This window comes from Chiloscyllium punctatum, chromosome 22 (assembly GCF_047496795.1).
Source record: "Chiloscyllium punctatum isolate Juve2018m chromosome 22, sChiPun1.3, whole genome shotgun sequence".
Classification (NCBI taxonomy): Eukaryota; Metazoa; Chordata; class Chondrichthyes; order Orectolobiformes; family Hemiscylliidae; genus Chiloscyllium; species Chiloscyllium punctatum.
The window spans coordinates 59,389,478-59,408,998 of NC_092760.1; the positions used below are offsets into that span (position 1 = coordinate 59,389,478).

The 19,521-nt window shown below is 44.0% G+C and overlaps 1 protein-coding gene across 1 annotated transcript in view; it reads left to right on the forward strand.

Annotated features, from left to right (window-relative positions):
* Positions 1 to 694: 694 nt before the first annotated feature.
* LOC140493889 (uncharacterized oxidoreductase YjmC-like) overlaps positions 695 to 19,521 on the forward strand; it is a 34,916-nt gene continuing 16,089 nt past the window's right edge. Inside the window, exons 1-7 of the mRNA XM_072592884.1 lie at positions 695 to 846; positions 1,496 to 1,644; positions 2,475 to 2,663; positions 16,096 to 16,157; positions 16,250 to 16,303; positions 17,874 to 17,972; positions 18,928 to 19,063. Of these exons, the coding sequence (XP_072448985.1) occupies positions 695 to 846; positions 1,496 to 1,644; positions 2,475 to 2,663; positions 16,096 to 16,157; positions 16,250 to 16,303; positions 17,874 to 17,972; positions 18,928 to 19,063 (841 nt within the window). The remainder of the gene's footprint in view (positions 847 to 1,495; positions 1,645 to 2,474; positions 2,664 to 16,095; positions 16,158 to 16,249; positions 16,304 to 17,873; positions 17,973 to 18,927; positions 19,064 to 19,521) is intronic.

Here is a 19,521-nt window from a genome sequence, read left to right on the forward strand (position 1 = left end):
AAGGGCAGTGGAAGCCAAGTCTGTTTTTTTTAAGGCAGAAGTGGATGAATTCTTAATAAGCAAGGCAGTTAAAAGTAATGGGGGTACAGAATGTGGCGTATTCAGATCAGCTATGATCTATTGTAGACCTAGTTCAAGGAGTCGAGTGACCCACTCAAATTCTAAATCATATTTTGTATGTTTACCATTTTTGTTGCACCGTCCAAGAGCTAAATTTATCAAACATAATATTCCATTCATAAAACTGTCTCACTCCTGTTTGGTTGTATTATAGTCTACACCTTCTTTAATATGGCGGTAGCTTATGTAACTGCAAATTATGGAACATATATGGTGTACATGTTATTTAATTATAAACAATGTATACTGTATATATCGTAGAGAATGTATATATGTACAGTTTATGATGTATGTGTTACATACCTATGTTATATATTGTATATATAGCGTATATTATAGATGTCATGTGTATTTTGTATATTGTAAATGTTGCAATCTGTGAACACACCGCCAACATTTCACTTTGACCTAACTATATGTAAGAATCATCTTTGGAGCAGGGGATTATCAATAGAGACATATATGTTGCACACATTTATATATAGTGTATGCAGTATACATTTTGTACATAAAATATATTATAAATCATGTACATAGTGTTTATCGGGCACGTGATATATCTTATATATGTTGTATGTGTATATTGTATATATTCTGCTGTAACCTGGTTGTTGGAGGCGGCGCTCCCGCGCTGTGGACACTCGGCCGCGGATCCCCACAGTCACCAGACCCGGGGCCCCGACACCCTGAAGCCCGCTCACCCCGAAGGCGGGAGCCCGGGCGAGGGTGACCGGGCGGGAGATGGCCAGGTAGAGAGAGAGAGAGAGAGATCCCCAAATATCTCAGTCCTCCAGTAACCTGTACCTCGCCAGACCCTCTTCCCTCAACCTGTACCACTTCCTGCGAGATATTTTAAAAAATTCTATTCACGAGAGTTAAAAAAAGAATTAATTACTTCTGTTTGAACGTTGTGTTAATGAAGGATGTGCAATCTTATTTGTTGGCCCTCAACATACAAATGCACGCCTATGCACTTGGACCCTCAGTCTGCTTCCCTCACTCTCTCAGGCCCTGGCCCTCAGTCACATAATCCCTTAAAATCTGTTCTGTTAGTCCCAGTCCCTAAGTCTGTCCCTCATATTATTCCCCTCAGGTCCTCAGTTCAGCTCTTCAGTGCCTGTCCCTCAGTCTCAGTCCCTTAGTCTTTGTTCCTCAGAGCCTGAATTCTTAAATCTCTGCCCTTCAATCTCTGTCCATCAGCCTTTGTCCCTGTTTCTCAGTTTTCACTTAGTTCCCCCATTTCCTCAGCCCCTCAGTCTCTGCCCTCAGCCCCCGGGTATCTGAGCTGAATCAGTTCATTTTTGTGGATAATATGTCATAATCTGCTCATGCTTTAATTTCAATATCAAAGTTGAATTTGTAATACGTGTTTCAGGTACTTGGTGAGTCGCTCGGATGTGCATCAGTTTATTGAACGCTGCATGAAAGCAGTGGGAGCCCAGAGCAGCCATGGCTCAGCATTGGCAGATGTCTTGGTAGAGGGAGATTATCGAGGGCATTACAGCCATGGACTCAACAGGCTTGGTGTGTGGATCTGCAGTCAAACAACAGTGGGACTGAATCCAGCTCCCCACAACTCTCTTTTATTATGTCAATAGTTTAATAGCTCTTTCCAAAGAAACATCAAACTTTTTTGAAAAGTACTTTTTGCTATAAAGCAGTTTTATTGAATAGAGGAACAAGAGGTGGCTAGTCAGCCCTAGGGATGTCAGCTCAGCAGGAGGATGTCGGGTGGATCAGGATTTATAAGATGATAATGGGAGAATCTGGGAGATCAGAATGGAGACCTGAGAGAAGAGGGAACTAGGATAACAGAATATGGGAGGAATGATGTATGAGAATGGGAGTTCTGAATAATGAGCGATCTGTGTGATAGCAGGGACTCTTACATTGGGGTAACTTGTTCCTGTGTCTTGGCCAGTGTTTTCCTGAAAGAGCAGGTGGAAGGTTGGGATCTGTTTTGAATTACACTTCTGATCTTCAACCCCCACCCACGCTCAATTTATACAGAAAGCAGGACCTCTCAGCTTATGGTACCAATTCTAGTGTCAGCAGTGAACCCACACCTCAACACATACAATTTATTAAACTTCCCAATAAAGAAATTATCAGTTATTAAAGCTTCTCAGGGTCAGCATTGGGAAGGTTTAGGGTTGGTGTTATTTTTTCCACTGAGATCAGCGTTAGGGTCAGTGAAATGATTCTCGCTATCAATTTGTGTGATGTATTGAGGTCAGAGATGGGTTGGGTTATGATTGGAGTAATGTCAGAGTGAAGGTAAGGGTTGTGTTAGTATAACGGCCAGGGTAGGAGTTAGGGATATGATCCTCACACTCGGTCTGTCTGTATTGCAGATATATATTTGAAAGACCTGAAGACTGGAATCTGTGCCAAGGATGGAGAACCTTTAATTGACAAGTCAACAGTGGCTACAGCATTGGTCAATGGCAATAACCTGATAGGGCCTGTGGTAGGCAATTTTTGCATGGATCTAGCTATTAAAAAAGCCAAAGATGTGGGAATCGGATGGGTGACAGCTTATGGTGAGTTCAAATATCAGGACCAGTAGGAATTAGTTCTGTGATCTGTTAATCCATCTCTACTCTTTGAACTGAAGGAACTGCGTGTCAAAGCCAGTTAGTACAAAGCCCCCAAAGTAATCTCAGTACTGCTTAACATGAGTTGGTAGCAAAGTGGGTTAAAAAAAAAGAAAAGGAATGATGCATAATTCATGCAAGAGCAAGAACATTCAAAACTGGGGGCAGTGAAAGACTCACCTTAGGATGTTTCTCTCTCAATCCTGGAGGGATTGAGAAACAGCTTTCCAAACACTCCCCTCCCACAGCGCTAGACTAACTGGAACCCCCCCCCCTCCAAAAGAAAACAACAAAATACTCCAAGATATTGGGAATATTGTTGTCTCAGCCCCAAAAGTAGGAGGTAACAGTGACAATGAGATAGTCACTGCATACATCCCAGCTTTTGAATCCAATGTGCTCAGTCTCTTCCAAGAACACAGCCATCTTCCTAACATGCGTAATATTGTATTTTAAAAAGCTTTTATATGAAAACACCAGACATCAGATACAATTATGTCCTCGTTCAAAGGAATTGGCAAATCAGAAATTATCACAACATCAAAATATAATGATTAATTTTAACAGTTTTAGTTTCTTCCTTTCTATCTACTCTTCAATCTCCTGTGCACATGGGTGGGAAAATTTGTATTGTCATTGTTAGGGAGAAAAGTGAAGGAGCCATTATAAAATGACACAGTTTACATCTTCATTGATTCACTTTAACATGCTGCTGAGCATTTAGTTTGGAGCGCAATAAGCATCATCTTTTGATGTAGTTAGGATGGGATGAAGTGGATTAGGCAGCTGTGTGTAACTCAATCTCCACTTTAAAATCATAAAAGAATTTTAACGGCAAGGGACAGTTGCATTGGGAGTGGATGGAGCTATGAAAAATGTGTGTTTGAAAGCTCTTGTGCGGTGGTAGTGTCCCTACACTTAAACAAAGAAACCTGGGTTCAAGTCCCACCTGCTGTAGCATTGTGTAATTACATTTCTAAGCAGGTTGATTTAGAAAAGTAGGTTAATTTTTTTGGAAAAGACCACATTTTATGGCAGAAGACCTGTGTCTAGCATACCCATTTTAAGGGTTAATCAAAGTGCGATTGGATTCTAGTTCAAAATTCCAGTTTAAAAACCTACTCACTGACTTTAGGGATTTAATTATTGCATATTGGAGGATATTTACATGTAATTATTGAGATGCAGGTTACATTTAATTTGACTTCATCACATTGAACTTAATCAGCCTGCGGTTTCATACTTTCAGGAAACTGGCTAGGTAAATGAAGAGAAGAGTGAATAGCGGTAAGGCTGGATTTTTTTTATTCACTCATGGGATGTGAGATTCAGTGGCTGGGCCAGCATTTATTGTCCATCCCTAGTTGCCCTTGAGAAGGTGAGAATGAGCTTGCTTGATATGCTGCAGTTCATATGCTATTGGTAGAACCACAATGCCGTAAAGGAGGAACTTCCAAGACTTTGGCCCAGCGACACTGAAAGCAACAGTGATATATTTCCAAACCAGGATCTTGAGTGACATGGAGGGGCATTTGTAGTGAATGGTATTCCCATGTACCTGCTGCCTTGAACTTCTAGATGGTAATCGTGATTTTTTTGCAATGCATCTTGTAGATGGTACACACTGCTGCAGCTGAGTGTCGGTGGTGAATTTTGTGGATGTGGTGCCAATCAAGTAGGCTGCTTTGTCCTGGAGGGTGTCAAGCTTCTTGAGTATTGTGGGAGTTGCACTCATCAGGCAAGTGGAGAGTGTTCCATCACAATCCTCACTTATGCCTTGCAGATGGTGGACAAGATTTGGGGAGGCAGGAATGAGTTATCGCTGCAAGATTCCTAGTTTCTGGCATACTGTTGTAGCCACTGTATTTATATGGCTATTCCAGTTGAGTTTCTGGTCAATGATAAGTGCCAGGACATTGATAGTGGAGGACTTAGTGATTGTAATGCCATTGAGTGTCAAGTGGTGGTACTTAGATTGTTTTTTTTATTGGAGATGGTCAATGTCTGGCATTTGTTTGGCATGAATGTTACTTGCCACTTGTCAGCCCAAGCCTGGATATGATCCAGATGTGTTGCATTTGGATGTGGACCGCTTCAGTGTCTGAGGAGTTGCAAATAGTGCTGAATATTGTGCAGTCAACAAGGAACATCCCCACTTCTGACCTTATGATAGAGCAAAAGTCACTAAGACTGAAGATAATTGGGCCTAGGACACTACCCTGAGGAACTCCTGCAGAGATGTCCTAAAGCTGACATAAGTGACCTCCAACAACCACAACAGTCTTCCCATGTGCCAGGTATGACTCTAGTTTTTCCCCAATTCACATCGACTCCAGCTTTGCTAGGGTTCCTTGATGACATGCACTGTTAAATGTGGCCTTAATGTCAAAGCAGTCACTCTCATCTCACCCCTGAAATTCAGCTGTTTTGTCCATGTTTGACCCAAGACTGTAATGAGGTCAGAAGCTAAGTGGCCCTGGCAGAAGCCATACAGGGCATCAGTGTGCAGGATGTTGAAATTTCTATTGTCCAATCTGAATAAAAGTTCATTTATGGCAGCTTCTCTCTCAGTTTCCACTGGTAAGTGTTGAGCAGGAAGTGCTTGTGTCAATACAGCTAATTTCTACCTTGGTGATTTTCAAAATGATCAGGATGGATGTGTTTAACAGAGCATTAGAAGAGGTGACTATCACCATTCATGGCAGTGATGACATGCTACAATATGCTATGCCCAGGACAGATGTGCTTGGGGAAAGTGCCTGAGCTTACAGGAGGAATTATGCATGTCACAGGATTTGTAGACAGATAAGATGGTCAGCTTATTTGAGGTCTTGGAAGAACGGTGCCACTGTGTGCCACCACAGTTTGTCATATCCAATGATGGAAGATTTCTCAGCCTCTGAGAGGAAGACCTGCTCCCAGCTGGACCAGGAGTCCAGGCCTTGCCAGTGGATGTCAAGGTGACTCTTATTCTCAACACTTTCAACCTCCAGATCTTTCCTGGTACTGGCTTTATATCCAGGATTTCCTAGTGGATGGGTCACAAATAAGGTTGATCAAAAGATTGTTTGCCTGGGCTAATAATTACGCAAATGTCCTTACTGATGACAGTGGCCAGAATGAGCAGATACTCTGGTTGAATTGCCCCAGTACAGCATGCCATCAACTATATTCACATAGCTATCATAGCACTGCTACAGCATCCAGAATGTTTATACATCAGTAGCTGTGCAAATACAAGAGGAGGTCATTACAATTCTATTCCAGAAGCCCTGCGAGCTGATCTGCCGCCTTCATTTTTCAGTAGTCCAACCTCCCAGAGCCTTTTGTACCAGACAGAAAAGCAAATTTTGATTTGTAGAAGAGACACTCCTTGCAAACTTGGCTCATGAAACATGTGAGGAATCCCACCAACATCAGGCCTAACCTCAGGCATGTCATTTGGCAAATTAGATATTTTCTGATTATCCCGTTCAGAGATGTTATGACACATCTCTGGGCCAGGTGGGCTTTAAACCCAGGCCTCCTCGCTCTGAGATAGGTAAACTACCACTGTACCACAAGAGCCATAACATTGGGCAAGTTATTATAATGTGCTTCAGGTGACCAGATAGTTCTCAAGGCACTGATCAACCCTCATCCGATCCAGAATCCAGAATGATAGTGACAGACTACATCCTTCACAACATTGAATGGCAGAGAAGTGCAGGTGGAAAATGATGTAAAGTCTCATCATTCCCTTTTCCAATGAGAGCATTGAGAAGGGGTAGGACATTCATCAGTAGGCCAGCCACTGATGTTGCTTCTCAAGATTCCTAATATTGTCACAGTTCAGTAGTGTGACACATAATAAATGTAATGCTGTGGTTGCTCCCACCATTAGTACCAACCTGTCACCTTTCAGCCATTTGTATGAAACGTGCTTCAACTACACATCCACTGCTAAGCATGTCCCATTAATGCCATTGATTATGATATATGAAAAAGGAAATGAGAACTTGAGATGGGTTACTGACCAAGACATGAATATGGTGTTGATTTTATATGGCATCATAAATAAAGGAAATGGAAGAACAAAGATTGTCAGTCATTTGTACATCCTTCGTTAATTACAATGTCTTGAACTTGTATTTCCTAATGTTTCTATCCAGTGTGTCCCATGTGGCTTCAGCAGAGGTAGACATTAGCTGCTCAATAGCGTACTCTGGCTTCTTAGATGTTTTGGTGGGCTGTTAATCACTGTCTTGGAGATTGTGATGGCACTGCTAAAGAATGCTGTGCCTGAACAGGGGCATCCACAGTTATCAAGAAATGTAGCAACAAGTTCAGATCTCTCTCAAGGGATTGATGAGAGAAATGGATTATCCACTTGCAAGTCTTCTTTCCCTCATCATCACTATCCTAAATCTGGGCCACATTCTTTCTGCTCTGCCATATACTAAATTAATGCAGATTAATGATTCACGGCAGAGTACAAATAAGATATCTGCCAGCCTGTTTAAGACCTGTTGCTGGCCGTGTACTCGGCAGCGTCTTCCGCCAGGATCAACTGGGCCAAATGTTCCGGACTACTGGTCGGTCCATGGCGGGTGGACTCTCTGCCGGAGGAGTTACGGGGGTTCAGCTGGAGTATCACCCATCTCCTCTACCTGGGGGTCTACCTCAGCCCAGCTGAGGAATCCTGGCCGGCCAACTGGCAGGAGCTGGAGGCCAAAGTCTCGGCTCGCCTAGGCCACTGGACAGGACTGCTCCGAGTGCTATCTTACAGGAGCCGAGTGCTGGTCATAAACCAGCTGGTGGCCGCCATGCTGTGGTACCGGCTGGTCACTTTGGTCCCTCCTCCTGGCTTTGTCGCTGACATCCAGAGAACGTTGGTCAACTTCTTCTGGGACAAAAAGATGCACTGGGTCGCCGCGCAGGTTCTGAGTCTCCCTATTGAGGAGGGCGGTCAGTCGCTGGTGTGCGTCCGCACCCAGGTCGTGATGTTCCTTCAGACCTTGCGGCGATACCTTTACGTCGAGCCTCCTCCTAGGTGGTGCGTCCTGGTGACGTATTTTTTCCGCCAGGTGCGTAACCTCAACTATGACACGCAGCTCCTGTTCGTCGACCGTGATGGTTTGGAGGTCGCCCTCAAGACGCTGCCTGTCTTTTACCAGGACCTGATCACTGTTTGGAACATGGTCGAATCGAGCCACGCCTACCCTCTAGCAGGAATAGCGGCTGTCGTCAGGGAGCCGTTGCTCAGGAATCCACACGTCCGTACTCGCGGGTGCGAGTGGCTGTCGGAGGGGAGGGCCGTGGTGGCAAGGGTGACCAGAGTCGGGGACGTACTGGGTGCCGGAGGCCTGGGTTGGACGCTGCCGCAGGACATAGCGAGCAGGGCAGCAGTAGACGTCCGGTACGTGGCCACCGCCATCAGACGCCTTAAAACGGCGGTGCTCGGACCCGACGTAGTGCACCAGTTGGAGGACGCTCAGGTGTGCGGTGGGATCCCGTCCGCACTCACCCCAGCCCGGACGGAATTTCACATTGGCCCCAAGGTCCCGTACTTCCCGCAGGAGCCTGTGCCCCACAACCTGAGCCGCCTCCGGAATTTTAATTTTGTTCCCTTTCAGGGGGTAAAAAGGCAGGCCCTGTATAGACTGCTGCTGCACACCGTCCACCTCTTCTCCCTCATCCACCGCCCGGACACGCCTTGGCGTGCCCATTTGCCACCGGGCGGTGGAGATCCCCAGTGGAGGGCTCTCTACGAGGGAGTCCTTTCCCCTTTCTCTCGGGGATCTGGGGTGGAGGGTGCTGCATGCAGCGGTCCCCTGCAACCGCAGATTGCGGTAGTTCACGGACTCCCAGCCCAACTGCTTGTTCTGTGGCGCTGTGGAGTCCGTGGACCACGTGTATATTGGGTGTGGGCGTTTACACTCCCTTTTTGATTTTCTTAAAAACCTACTCTTCTGCTTAATGTTGCACTTCAGTCCCACGCTCCTGATCTTCGGGCACCCGGTACGGAGGAGGGAGGGCAGGTCTGAAGACCTCCTCGTGGGTCTGCTCCTGGGCCTGGCCAAACTGGCCATAAACAGGCAGCGGGCCGTGGAAGGGGTTGGTAGGGCCGACTGCCTGCCCTTCTTCCGCGGTTATGTTAGGGCCCGGGTGTCCTTGGAGAAGCAGCATGCGGTGTCCAACACCCTGGAGTTGTTCAGGGAGAGGTGGGCGCTGCAGGGAGTGGAGTGTATTATTTCCCCCTCCAACTCTATTTTGATTTAGTCCCTGCCCTCCCCTTCTCTGTTTGATCCACAGCATTGCCCTTTTTTGTGAAGAGCACAGCTTGTCACTGGCCACTCGGGTGTTCTCCTATCTTCCTGGTGGTGGAAATTGAATAAAGATTCATACACCTTGTGTTTCACACCTGCCCACACACACACCATGGGTGCAGGGGAACAAAATAAGCACTACCGCAGTTAGGCGGTAGTGTGGGGGTTAAAGCAAAAAGAAAAAACAAAAAAAAAGGGAAAAAAAAAAACCAGTTGCCGTCCGAAGTCTGCAAGACTATAGCCATGGCAGGCATGAACTCATTTCAGAGTCATACTTGGAACTCCATGGAGGAGGACAAAGTGGACAGTTTCACAATAACCTAGAACACTAATCCCTGGGTAATTGAACACCTTCAACCTCTCCGTTACTGTGGAGTGTTGTTAGTACTTGGCTAATTTGCAAATGGACTACCAGCATTTCCTTCTTAATGATGCCCCTTAGATTTCAGCATCTCTGTCCAGCTAAGTAGAGCTTGGAAAGGATTGGAGAACCCCAATACAGAGTCTCCCTGCCACCACTGTCTATTCATGTTCACTTGTGTGGTGTATTGCACCATGTGACAATCAGACTTCTCCACCTGGAGAAGTGGGAGTATTTACACTGATTTATAGCTGTGCACTGCACCCTCAGGGCCTTAGTCCGGTGATGAATCATTTTCATGGATTTCCTGTGACAATGCTGTACATTTGAAGACTCTGGAATGCAAATGAAAATGGTGTAATTTAGTTGTGGAAAAGTCACATTCTTGACAATCACCAAATTCACTGTGCTCATAGTTTATTGATTGTTGAAATAAAGTCAGGATGTGGGTGCTGAAGATGTTTGCAATTCTGTCACAAAACAGAAATTGCTGGAAAAACCAGTTCTGATGAAGGGTCAGTGGACCTGAAACATTGATTCTGCTTTCTCTCCACAGATGTTGCCAGACCTGCTGAGTTTCTCTAGCAATTTCTATATTCGTTTTGGATTTCCAGCATCTGGAATGCTTGATTTTATTTGTAATTCTGTCACCAGCTATCTCTGAGCTCCCTATCTCTCAATTTCTGACAGGGAGGAACGTGGATATGCATTTATCTGTAGGGCCTCATGCACTGCATCAGTAATTCAAATTATCTGTGTCATCCAAACCAGTCGTTTCCCTCTCCCTTGTACTTTGCACTTGTTTCACCAACAAGAGTTGAATAAATAGAACTCAGTTATGGTTGGAGGTTAGGCTTTTACCTAATGGCTACAGGATAGTGTGTGTGGGTATCTTTGTAAGTGATTAATATAGTGCATACGAGTTGAGATGAGTGACTCTAGTGGTTTGACAAATGGATGTTGAAAGTATAGAATGTGAAGACTGGTGTTGCTGAAATTTGAACAGTGGGGTTTGAGGTACTGATGTGATAGGGGACACTTACCAAGTGCAGAGAGAAGGGGCAAGGCTTGCAGTACAAGGTGAAGATGTTGACACTTTTCCTGATCTCATTAGGCTATTAAAACACTTCCTAAATTGCGTCTATCATCCGATCACAAGGTTCTTGTTGCTCACCTTTTCTGCTGCCTCCACCCATACCCTCATGACCACCAACCACACCTTCTTGACCATTCCAATAGACCTCTTCCTCCTATTGTTGGGGAATATCTTGCTGCTGACTGTACAGCAGTAATTTCAACAAAGCATGATTGAAACAAAACCAGAAATTGCTGACGAGACATCAGCAGGTAAGGCAGCGTCTATTGGGGAAAAAGAAAGTTAACATTTCGAGTCTTCATCAGAACTGTTCAATAATTGCTGCCAGACCTACTGAGTTTCACCAGCGATTTCTGTTTTTCTTTTCAGATCTCCATCCTCTGCAATTCTCTTTTTTTAAAAACATTATTAAAGTTCGCTACTGCCCCGCTCTTTGTGCATTGCCCATCCTGAATATCTCCAGTTTCCATTTGTGGACTGTCCCTTTAAGTTGAATTTGCTTTACAGGGCTGCACATCTCACCCACACATCTCAAAGAACCAGTCTGTGCCACCGTGCAGCAAGTTCTAAACAATATTCAGGCTTGGGTTGATAAGTAGCAAGTAACATTCACATCATGTAGTGCCAGGCAAGGAGCATTGCCACCAATAATTATTACTACAAAGAACCAACAACATGATTGACACTTAATACCCTTTGAGCAATTAAAGATGGGCAATAAATGCTGACCTACTTAGCAAAGCCCACGTCCCATGAACAAACATAAAGAGAGGATTTAGCCATCTTTCCCCTGGCATTTACAAGATGTATTACCATTGGTGAATCCTATCCAACAGTCAACAACCTGGGAGTCTGAGGCCAGGAATTCTCCAGTATCTCTTGGTTCTCCGAAGGTTGGTTCACAAGTCAAGTCAGACATGTGATTGAATACTCCACACTTGCCTGGGGGATGATGGCAGCTCCAACAACAGTCAAGAAGCTCAACACTATCCAGGATCAGCAATCCCTGATAAGGTCAAAGACCGGAAAGATTTAATGACAAAAAGTATAATCCTCCCGGGCCAATGGGAACAAACAAACAAATTATATGCCTAGAACAAATGTGCTGCTAACTGAAAGAAAAAGAATCTGAAACCAACAACGTAAAGGTAACAAACTTGTGTAAAATTGCCAAGCTCCAGAAGCCTGCCTAATTGAAATATGAGGTGCAGTTTTTTGGACTGATAGGGCCACTGGTTGATAAGCACTGTGAGCACAAGATAACGTATAGTTGGAATTGTGAATTCATTAATGAGATATTTTTTAGATTGGTTTGCAGTTTCTTAACAATTCTTTCAGTCAGAGTCCTTGATGATCTGTTTACATATAGAAAGATTCAAATTGAACTTTCCAAAAATAATCAGTGTTAAATATTCAGTATTTGCAATGAATTCTAACATTGAATTTTAATAATGTTACCATCACTGAATTCCCCCACTATCAATATCCTGGGGGTTATCATTGACCAGAAACAAAATTGGACTAGTTATATAATTACAGGAGCTGCAGGAGCAGGGCAAAGGCTTGGAATACTGCAGCAAGTGACTCACCTCCTGACTCCCCAAAACCTGTTCATTACCTACCGGGAACCAAGTGGGAAATGTCATGGAATACCTGCCTGGACAACTACAATTCCTACAAAACTTAAGAAGCTTGACACCGTCCAGGGAAAAAACAGCCTCTTGATTAGCACTATATCCACAAGCATCCAGTCCTTCCATCACTGACTCTTGGTAGCAGCGGTGTGCGCTACCTACAAGATGCACTGCAGAAATTCACCAAAGAGCCTTAGACAGCACCTTCCAAATCCATGACGAATACTGAAATAACTCCACAGAGGCTGGTATCCCATCAACAAGTTATCCTTTATTTACATGTGGAGCATCACTGACACTGACCCAGCTCCCTCCATCAGCTTTCAGTGTGAACAGAATATCTGACACTCCTTATCTGTCAGCCAGGGCTCTCTGATTGGACTAGATTAACAACCCAAATCAGGGAACTCATATTCTATGAGATCCACCTGGCTGACCTCATTACAAGACACTACACATGCCATCAACCATCAGGACAAGGGCAGCAGACACAGGGGAACACCACCAGCAAGCTCCCCTCCAAGCCACTCATCATCCTGACTTGGGAATATATTACTGGTCCTCCAGTGTTGTTGGGTGATAATCATGGAATTCCCTAAGAGCACTATGAGTCTACCTGCACCATATGGACTACAGCGGTTCAAAAAGGCAGCTCATTATCACTTTCTCAAGGCCAACTAGAGACGAGCTATAAATGCTGGCCCAGCCAACAATGCCCATGTCCAATTTGTGAATTAAAAAGGAACAAATAAAAACATTTAAACAACATAATTTTCATTTATATTATCCTGGGGCCAAGAGCATAAAACCAGGAAGCTGCTGTAAACTGTTACAAGACACTAGGTCAGATTCCGACTGGAACTTTGTTTTCAATTTTGGGAACAAGAGGGTTTCTTTTCAGACTGGAGGTTGCTGGTTCCACTGTTTTTTGTCATTTTTATAAATGATTTGGATGTAAACATAGGAGGCATGGTTAGTATGTTTTCAGATGACACTAAGATTGGAGGTGTAGTGGACAGTGAAGGAGGTTACCTTGGAGTTCAACGGATCTTGATCAGATGGGCCAATGGACAGAGGAATGGCAGATGGAATTTAATTTAGATAAATGCATTTTGGAAAAGCAGGATCTATATACGTAATGGTAAGGTCCTGGGGAGTGATGGTGAACAAAGCGACCTTGGAGTACAGGTTCATAGTTCCTTGAAGTCGCAGCTAGATAGGATAATGAAGAAGGCATTTGGTATGCTTTCCTTTATTGGTCAGTGCATTGAGCTGGGAGGCCATGTTGCGACTGTACAGGATATTGTTCCAGCCACTTTTGAAGTATTGCGGAGAATTCTAGTCTCCCTTCTATAGGAAGGATGTTGTGAAACCTGAAAGGGTTCAGAAAAGATTTACAGGGATTTTCCAGAGTTGGAGGATTTGAGATATAGGGAGATACTGAATAGGCTGGGGCTGTTTTCCCTGGAGCATTGGAGGCTGAGGAGTGACCTTATAAAGGTTTATAAAATCATGCAGGGCATGGATAGGATAAATAGAAAAAGTCTTTTCCCAGGGGTTGGGAAGTGTAGAACTAGAGGGCAGAGGTTTAAGATGAGAGGGGAAAATGGACCTGAGTGGCAACTTTTTCACACAGAAGGTTTTGCATATATGGAATGAGCTGCCAGAGAAAGTGACGGACGCTGGTACAATTACAACATTTTAAAGGCATCTGGATGGGTATATGAATAGAAAGGGCTTAGAGGAATATGGGCCAAATGCTGGCAAATGGGACAAGATTTATAGAGGATATCTGGTTAGCATGGACAAGTTTGACAGAAGGATCTATTTCTGTGTTTATATCACTATGACTGATTATATAACAATACTTCAGGAAGGATGTCAATGCTATGAAAAAGCTGCAAAGGAGATTTAGATTCGATTCCCTACAGTATGGAAACAGGCCCTTTGGCCCAACAAGTCCACACCAACCCTCCAAAGAGTAACCCACCCAGACCCATTTTCCCTCTGACTAATGCACCTGGCACTATGGGCAATTTATCATGGCCAACACACCTGACCTGCACATCTTTGGATTGTGGGAGGACACCAGAGCTCCCAGAGAAACCCACGCAGACATGGGGAGAATGTGCAAACTCCACACAGATAGTCGCCCAAGGCTGGAATCAAACCTGGGCCCCTGGCGCTGTGAGGCAGCAGTGCTAACCACTGAGCTGCCGGTTTCATGAATTAGCTGCTTCAGTTTTGTGTACAGGACAGGGAAACTGGGGTTAATCTCTCTAGGGCAGAAAACATTAAGGAAGATTCAGTAGAAATGTTCAAAATCATGATGGGTTTTGATAGAGTAAATAAGTAGTAACTGTTTCCTGTGGCAGAGATTCATTGACTGCAGGTGACAGGTGTAAGACAGTTTGCAAAAGAACCAAGAACGAGGTGAGGACAAGCTATCTGGGTATTTGAATGTTAGCTGAAACTACACTGGTGCCAATCTGCATTCTGATTCAAGGGCTAGTTTTGAGCCTCACTCCACAGATAAAAGTGTACAATCCAAACTAGAACTCCTGGTGTGGTACTGGGAAAGTGCTGTACTGTCAGTGAGCCAGTACTAAGAGCATTGCATTGTTGACAGGGGATTGATGTGGGAGTGCTGCAGTGACAGAGGGTTAATACTGAATGTGTGCTGCTTTGTCGGGGTCAGCACTGAGGCATTCCTATGCTCTCAGAGGAATAGAACTAAGGCAGCTCTGCACTACTGGCAGTCTTTGCGAGAGCTGCATGATTGTCAGATCAGTACCGAGAGATGCTGCACTGTCAGAGGGACAATGCTGAGGGAGTGTTGTGTTATCAGTGGTGCCATACTAAAGGAGCATAGAACTATTAGAGAGATAGCAATAAAAGATTGCAGCATTGTTGGAGTGGCATTACTGAGGGAGCGCTGTACTATTGATGTTTGGTACTAAAGGAGTGCTGCCCTGTTGAGCTTGTGGAGGGTTGAAGCTGAAATTTTGACCCTGTGAGCACTGAGGCAGCAATGGATGCCCTTCCCCGACTCCCATGCTCGAATAGATCTTCTCTACTCCTACAGCTTACTGAGGAATTATTATTACAAAAAAACTTTCAAGCCTTAAATTGGGATCATAGTCAAAAAATGGGAAGCATTGTATTACAGGTTCAGTAAGCAACATTTCATTGTTGAATGTTCAGTCCTAAAGGGTGTTGTATTGTTGGATACTCAGTTCTGAAGGAGTGCCAGGCTTCCATAGGGTCAGTACTGCGGGAGCCCCTCACTTTGTTAGGTCAGTACTGAGGGAAGCAGCATTGTCAGAGATGCAGTATTTTGGATGAGACTTTAACCTGAAGCCCCCAGTCCCCTCTTTTGTGGCCAAGAAAGAACACCAGAGAGCAAAAGATTTCTTCCCAGTGTCCTTTGATAGATATTTATTCTTTAATCACCATCAGGCACAGTGGCTTAGTGGTTAGCCCTACTGCTTCACAGTGCCAGGGATCTGGATTTGATTCCACCCTCGGGTGGCTGTCTGTGTTAATTTTGTATGTTCTCCCTGTGTCAGTGTGGGTTTCTTCTGGGTGCTCTGGTTTCCCCACACATTCCAAAGATGTGCAGTTTGGGTGGACTGGCCATACTAAATTGCCCCATAGTATCTCGGGATGTGCAAGTTAGCCATGGGAAATGAAAGGTTATGAGGGTGGGGTTGCTGTTTGAAGGGTCGGTGTGGACTCAGTGGGTCAAATGGCCTGCTTCCACACTGTCAGGATTTTATCACATGAACAGATATCTAGTTATATCTCATCAGTGACACATTTTCTCCACTTCAAATGATTTATGAGCAGATTGGCACTGATCTCTGATCAGCATTAAACACTAACTTCCTGATAACTACCTTTTATTGGGTTGGCTTGGAGATTTGAGAACATCTCTTATTAGTATGCTTTGATTTACTGTCTCTCATTGTCATTGCAGGATCTAATCACTACGGCATTGCAGGATTTTATTCTATGCAAACACTAAAACACGGTTTAATTGTAAGTAGAGTAACTTGTCCACCACAGAATGAATTGGAACATCACTCATTGGGCTCACAGTTCTTTACAGTCTTTACATTTACTTTCAACAGGGAATGACTTGCACTAATACCTCTCCAGTGGTAGTGCCAACCAGAGCAACCAAGGTAAAGCTGACAGACTTTAGTCACAGAGAATTGTTTAATGGGTGGCTTTAATGTTATACCCAGCCTGCTACATCTACATGTGAAAGAATTTGCCAGTCTTTTTTATTGTATTGGGGTTGGGACACTGGATGAATTGTTTTTATTGGCTATGAGAGGCCTGCTCAGACATTCTAGGCGGCATTAACAATCAGTCTTGTAACATCAGCCTGGTGGATGTGGTAGATTCTTTCCTTGAAAAACATCAATGGACCATTTGGGATTTTCACAACAATCTGCTACTTCCAAGGTTATTATATTTGGTGCCAGCCTACGAGATTTAGCAAATTTTGTTAGTTTGTAATTTGCAAGTTCTGGGGCAGCTGCTTCAAATCCCAATAACTCTAACCCACATGAACATTGATCATGGAGAGCAGGAATGTCCCAGCTATGAATCTCACAGTGTAGATTTGATCAGTCTCAGTGGTAGGAATAGGAATTAGTTACCCCTAGCATGCACCAGCCAAGGTCTCACATGCCAAGGAATATCCAGTGGTCCTAATAGCACAAACCCTTGTGTAAAAATTTTAAGATGACCTCAAGGTATTTCCGTGTTGGCATTCATTTACCCTTGACAGCAGCCTTTCAGCAGAAGTTGGTTCTGAGAGGTTTTACCTAGTGTAGGAGGGTCAGTACCTGCAGGAGAGGATAACACACATCTGGACATTTTGTTGATGCAGTGTATTCTAATCATTTCTGCACTGGTCAGATACTGATCATAGAGTCATAGAGATTATAGCACAGAAACAGACCCTTCAGTCCAACCCGTCCATGCTGAACAGATATCCCAAATCCATCTAGTCCCACTTGCCAGCGCCCGGCCCATATCCCTCCAAACCCTTCTTTTCCTCGAAATTTACAATTCAAGTGTGGGCATTTGGCCAATTGTGCCTGTCCCAGTTATTTTCTAATCAGTATCACCCTGTGGTGTTTTCCCATATTCTGCATATGTTTCCTATCCCACATGGTGTATTTATTTAATTCTGATTAAAGTTATTATTTAATCTGATTCTATTGTTTCTCACAGAACATTTCAAAGAAAACTGAACTGCTTGAGAAAACATTTCTCTCACGCTCTCCATTTGCCAATTATCTTAAATCTGAGTCCTTTAGTTTCTCCTTACTCTGTCAAAACTCTTTATGGTCTTCAATGCCTTGATCAAATCAGTCCAGAACCTCACTGCACTGAGGCAAACTTTCCCAGCTTCTCTTCTCTTCATTTATCTGAAGTCCCTCATCCCTGGTTCTATTCTAATAAATTTCCTCTGCACCTCCTTTGACGTTCTTCCTGGAGGCCAATGCTAAGAACTGAACATAATATTCCAGTGGAGCCCAACACATTTACCCTAACTGCTTGTTTTTGTTCTCTACGGATGGATTAATAAAACCCAAGATTCTGTTCATCTTTTGTTAAAACCAGCTTTCTCTACTTGTTCCACTACCTCCAAAGGTTTGTGTAGAATCACCTGCAGATCTTTTGTTCCTACACTCCCTTTAAAATCATACCTTATAACTATTATTTACTTTTTTCCAGTGCACTCTGGGCACCAATCCTATTAGTGTTGCTGCTCCAGCCCTGAATGGTGACAGCTTTGTGCTGGACATGGCTACATCAGCGGTGGCCCTAGGAAAGGTACATCAAAGTTTAATTCCTTACATTCTAGTCATATAGATTAACTACACATTGCTGAAACCCTCATCCGTGCCTTTGACGCCTCCAATCTCGATCAATTAACTGTACTTCTGGATCCACTTCCACCATCCAGAGAAATAGCACGCTTAGAAACACTGCTGCCTGTATCCTAACTCAAAACAAGCCCTTTTCACCCATTACCAGTGTGGCTGCTGATTTACAGTAAGTCCTGCTCTGGCAAAGCTAGGCAAAAAGAAATTCTCATTCCTTGTTGTTAAGTGTTTATATCATCTCACCCTCCCTATCTCTGTAATCTTCTCCGGCTTCACAACATACCAGGACCAATTTAAGTCTAGCCTCTTGAACATCCCTGATTTTAATTACAGTACCCATGGTTGAATGGCCAGTTTAAAGAGTGACGCCACCAGTTTGGGTTCAGTTCCCACACCAGACAAGGTTGTCATGAAGGATTCTCCTTCTCAACTTCTCCACATGCCTGAGGCATGGTGACCCTCAGGTTAAACCACTACCAGTCATGTCCCTCTCTCTCTTTAATGAGAGAGCAGCCCTATGGTAAGACTATGGTGCCTTTACTTTTATGGCTCAGTGCAGTGGTAATGTCTCTATCTCTGAGCCAGGGGACCCAGGTTCAAGTCCCACCTTACTCCCATCTCTGAACAGATGGAAAAAGATGTACCCATTGCATGTGGCCATACCCTTAGCTGTGCAAGCCCCTCTGTCTCCGTCACCTCCCGCAAGATGTTTTCTAAAATCTTGATCATTAACTTTGTTTTAGGTTATCTGCCTGAATATTCTTTTCTGTGCTTTGAGGAAAAATGTTATTTGATCACACTCCCCACAAAGTGCCATATGCTATATAAATGCAAATTGCTATTGTTCTGGTGACGACAATCTGCAAGTTTGTTTATGGGCTATGTAATCTCCATGGTTTTAGATAGAAGTGCAGCAAAGACGTGGAGAGAAGGTTCCAAAAGGATGGGGCTGCAATTCCAAAGGCAAAGATACCACTGATCCAACAGAGATTCTGAAGGGTGGAGGGCTACTGCCTCTGGGAGGAGCTGAGGCCACAAGTAAGGGATTATCTGTATTTTCTTGTCTTTTGCATAAGTTTATTTATAATGAAGGATGTTGTGCAACCTATTTAAATCCAGCTTTCCAGAGAGATTCTAACCACAATCCACCCTCCAACACGCTCACCTCCAGTCTTTAAATGTGTTCTGCCTCAGTGACCAGCACTGGACACAACACTCCAAGTAGCTCCGACCAGAGCTGAATGCACCTCAGTCCAGGATTACACATTCAATTATAGTGCCTTGCCCAGAGGTGCATTACCTGTTTAAAACACTGGAGTGGAAATTAGCCAGATTTGAATTCCCTGTTGGTTTTTGATAGGTGATGTCTGGGTTGGTATTGGAGCTGGACTGGTAAAGTTGGTAGCAGAGAGTGACTTGCTTTGGAGTGGAGTTATTCAACAATACAGCCGGGATGTTATCAGGACCCAGAACTTTAATCATGTCTAGTACACACA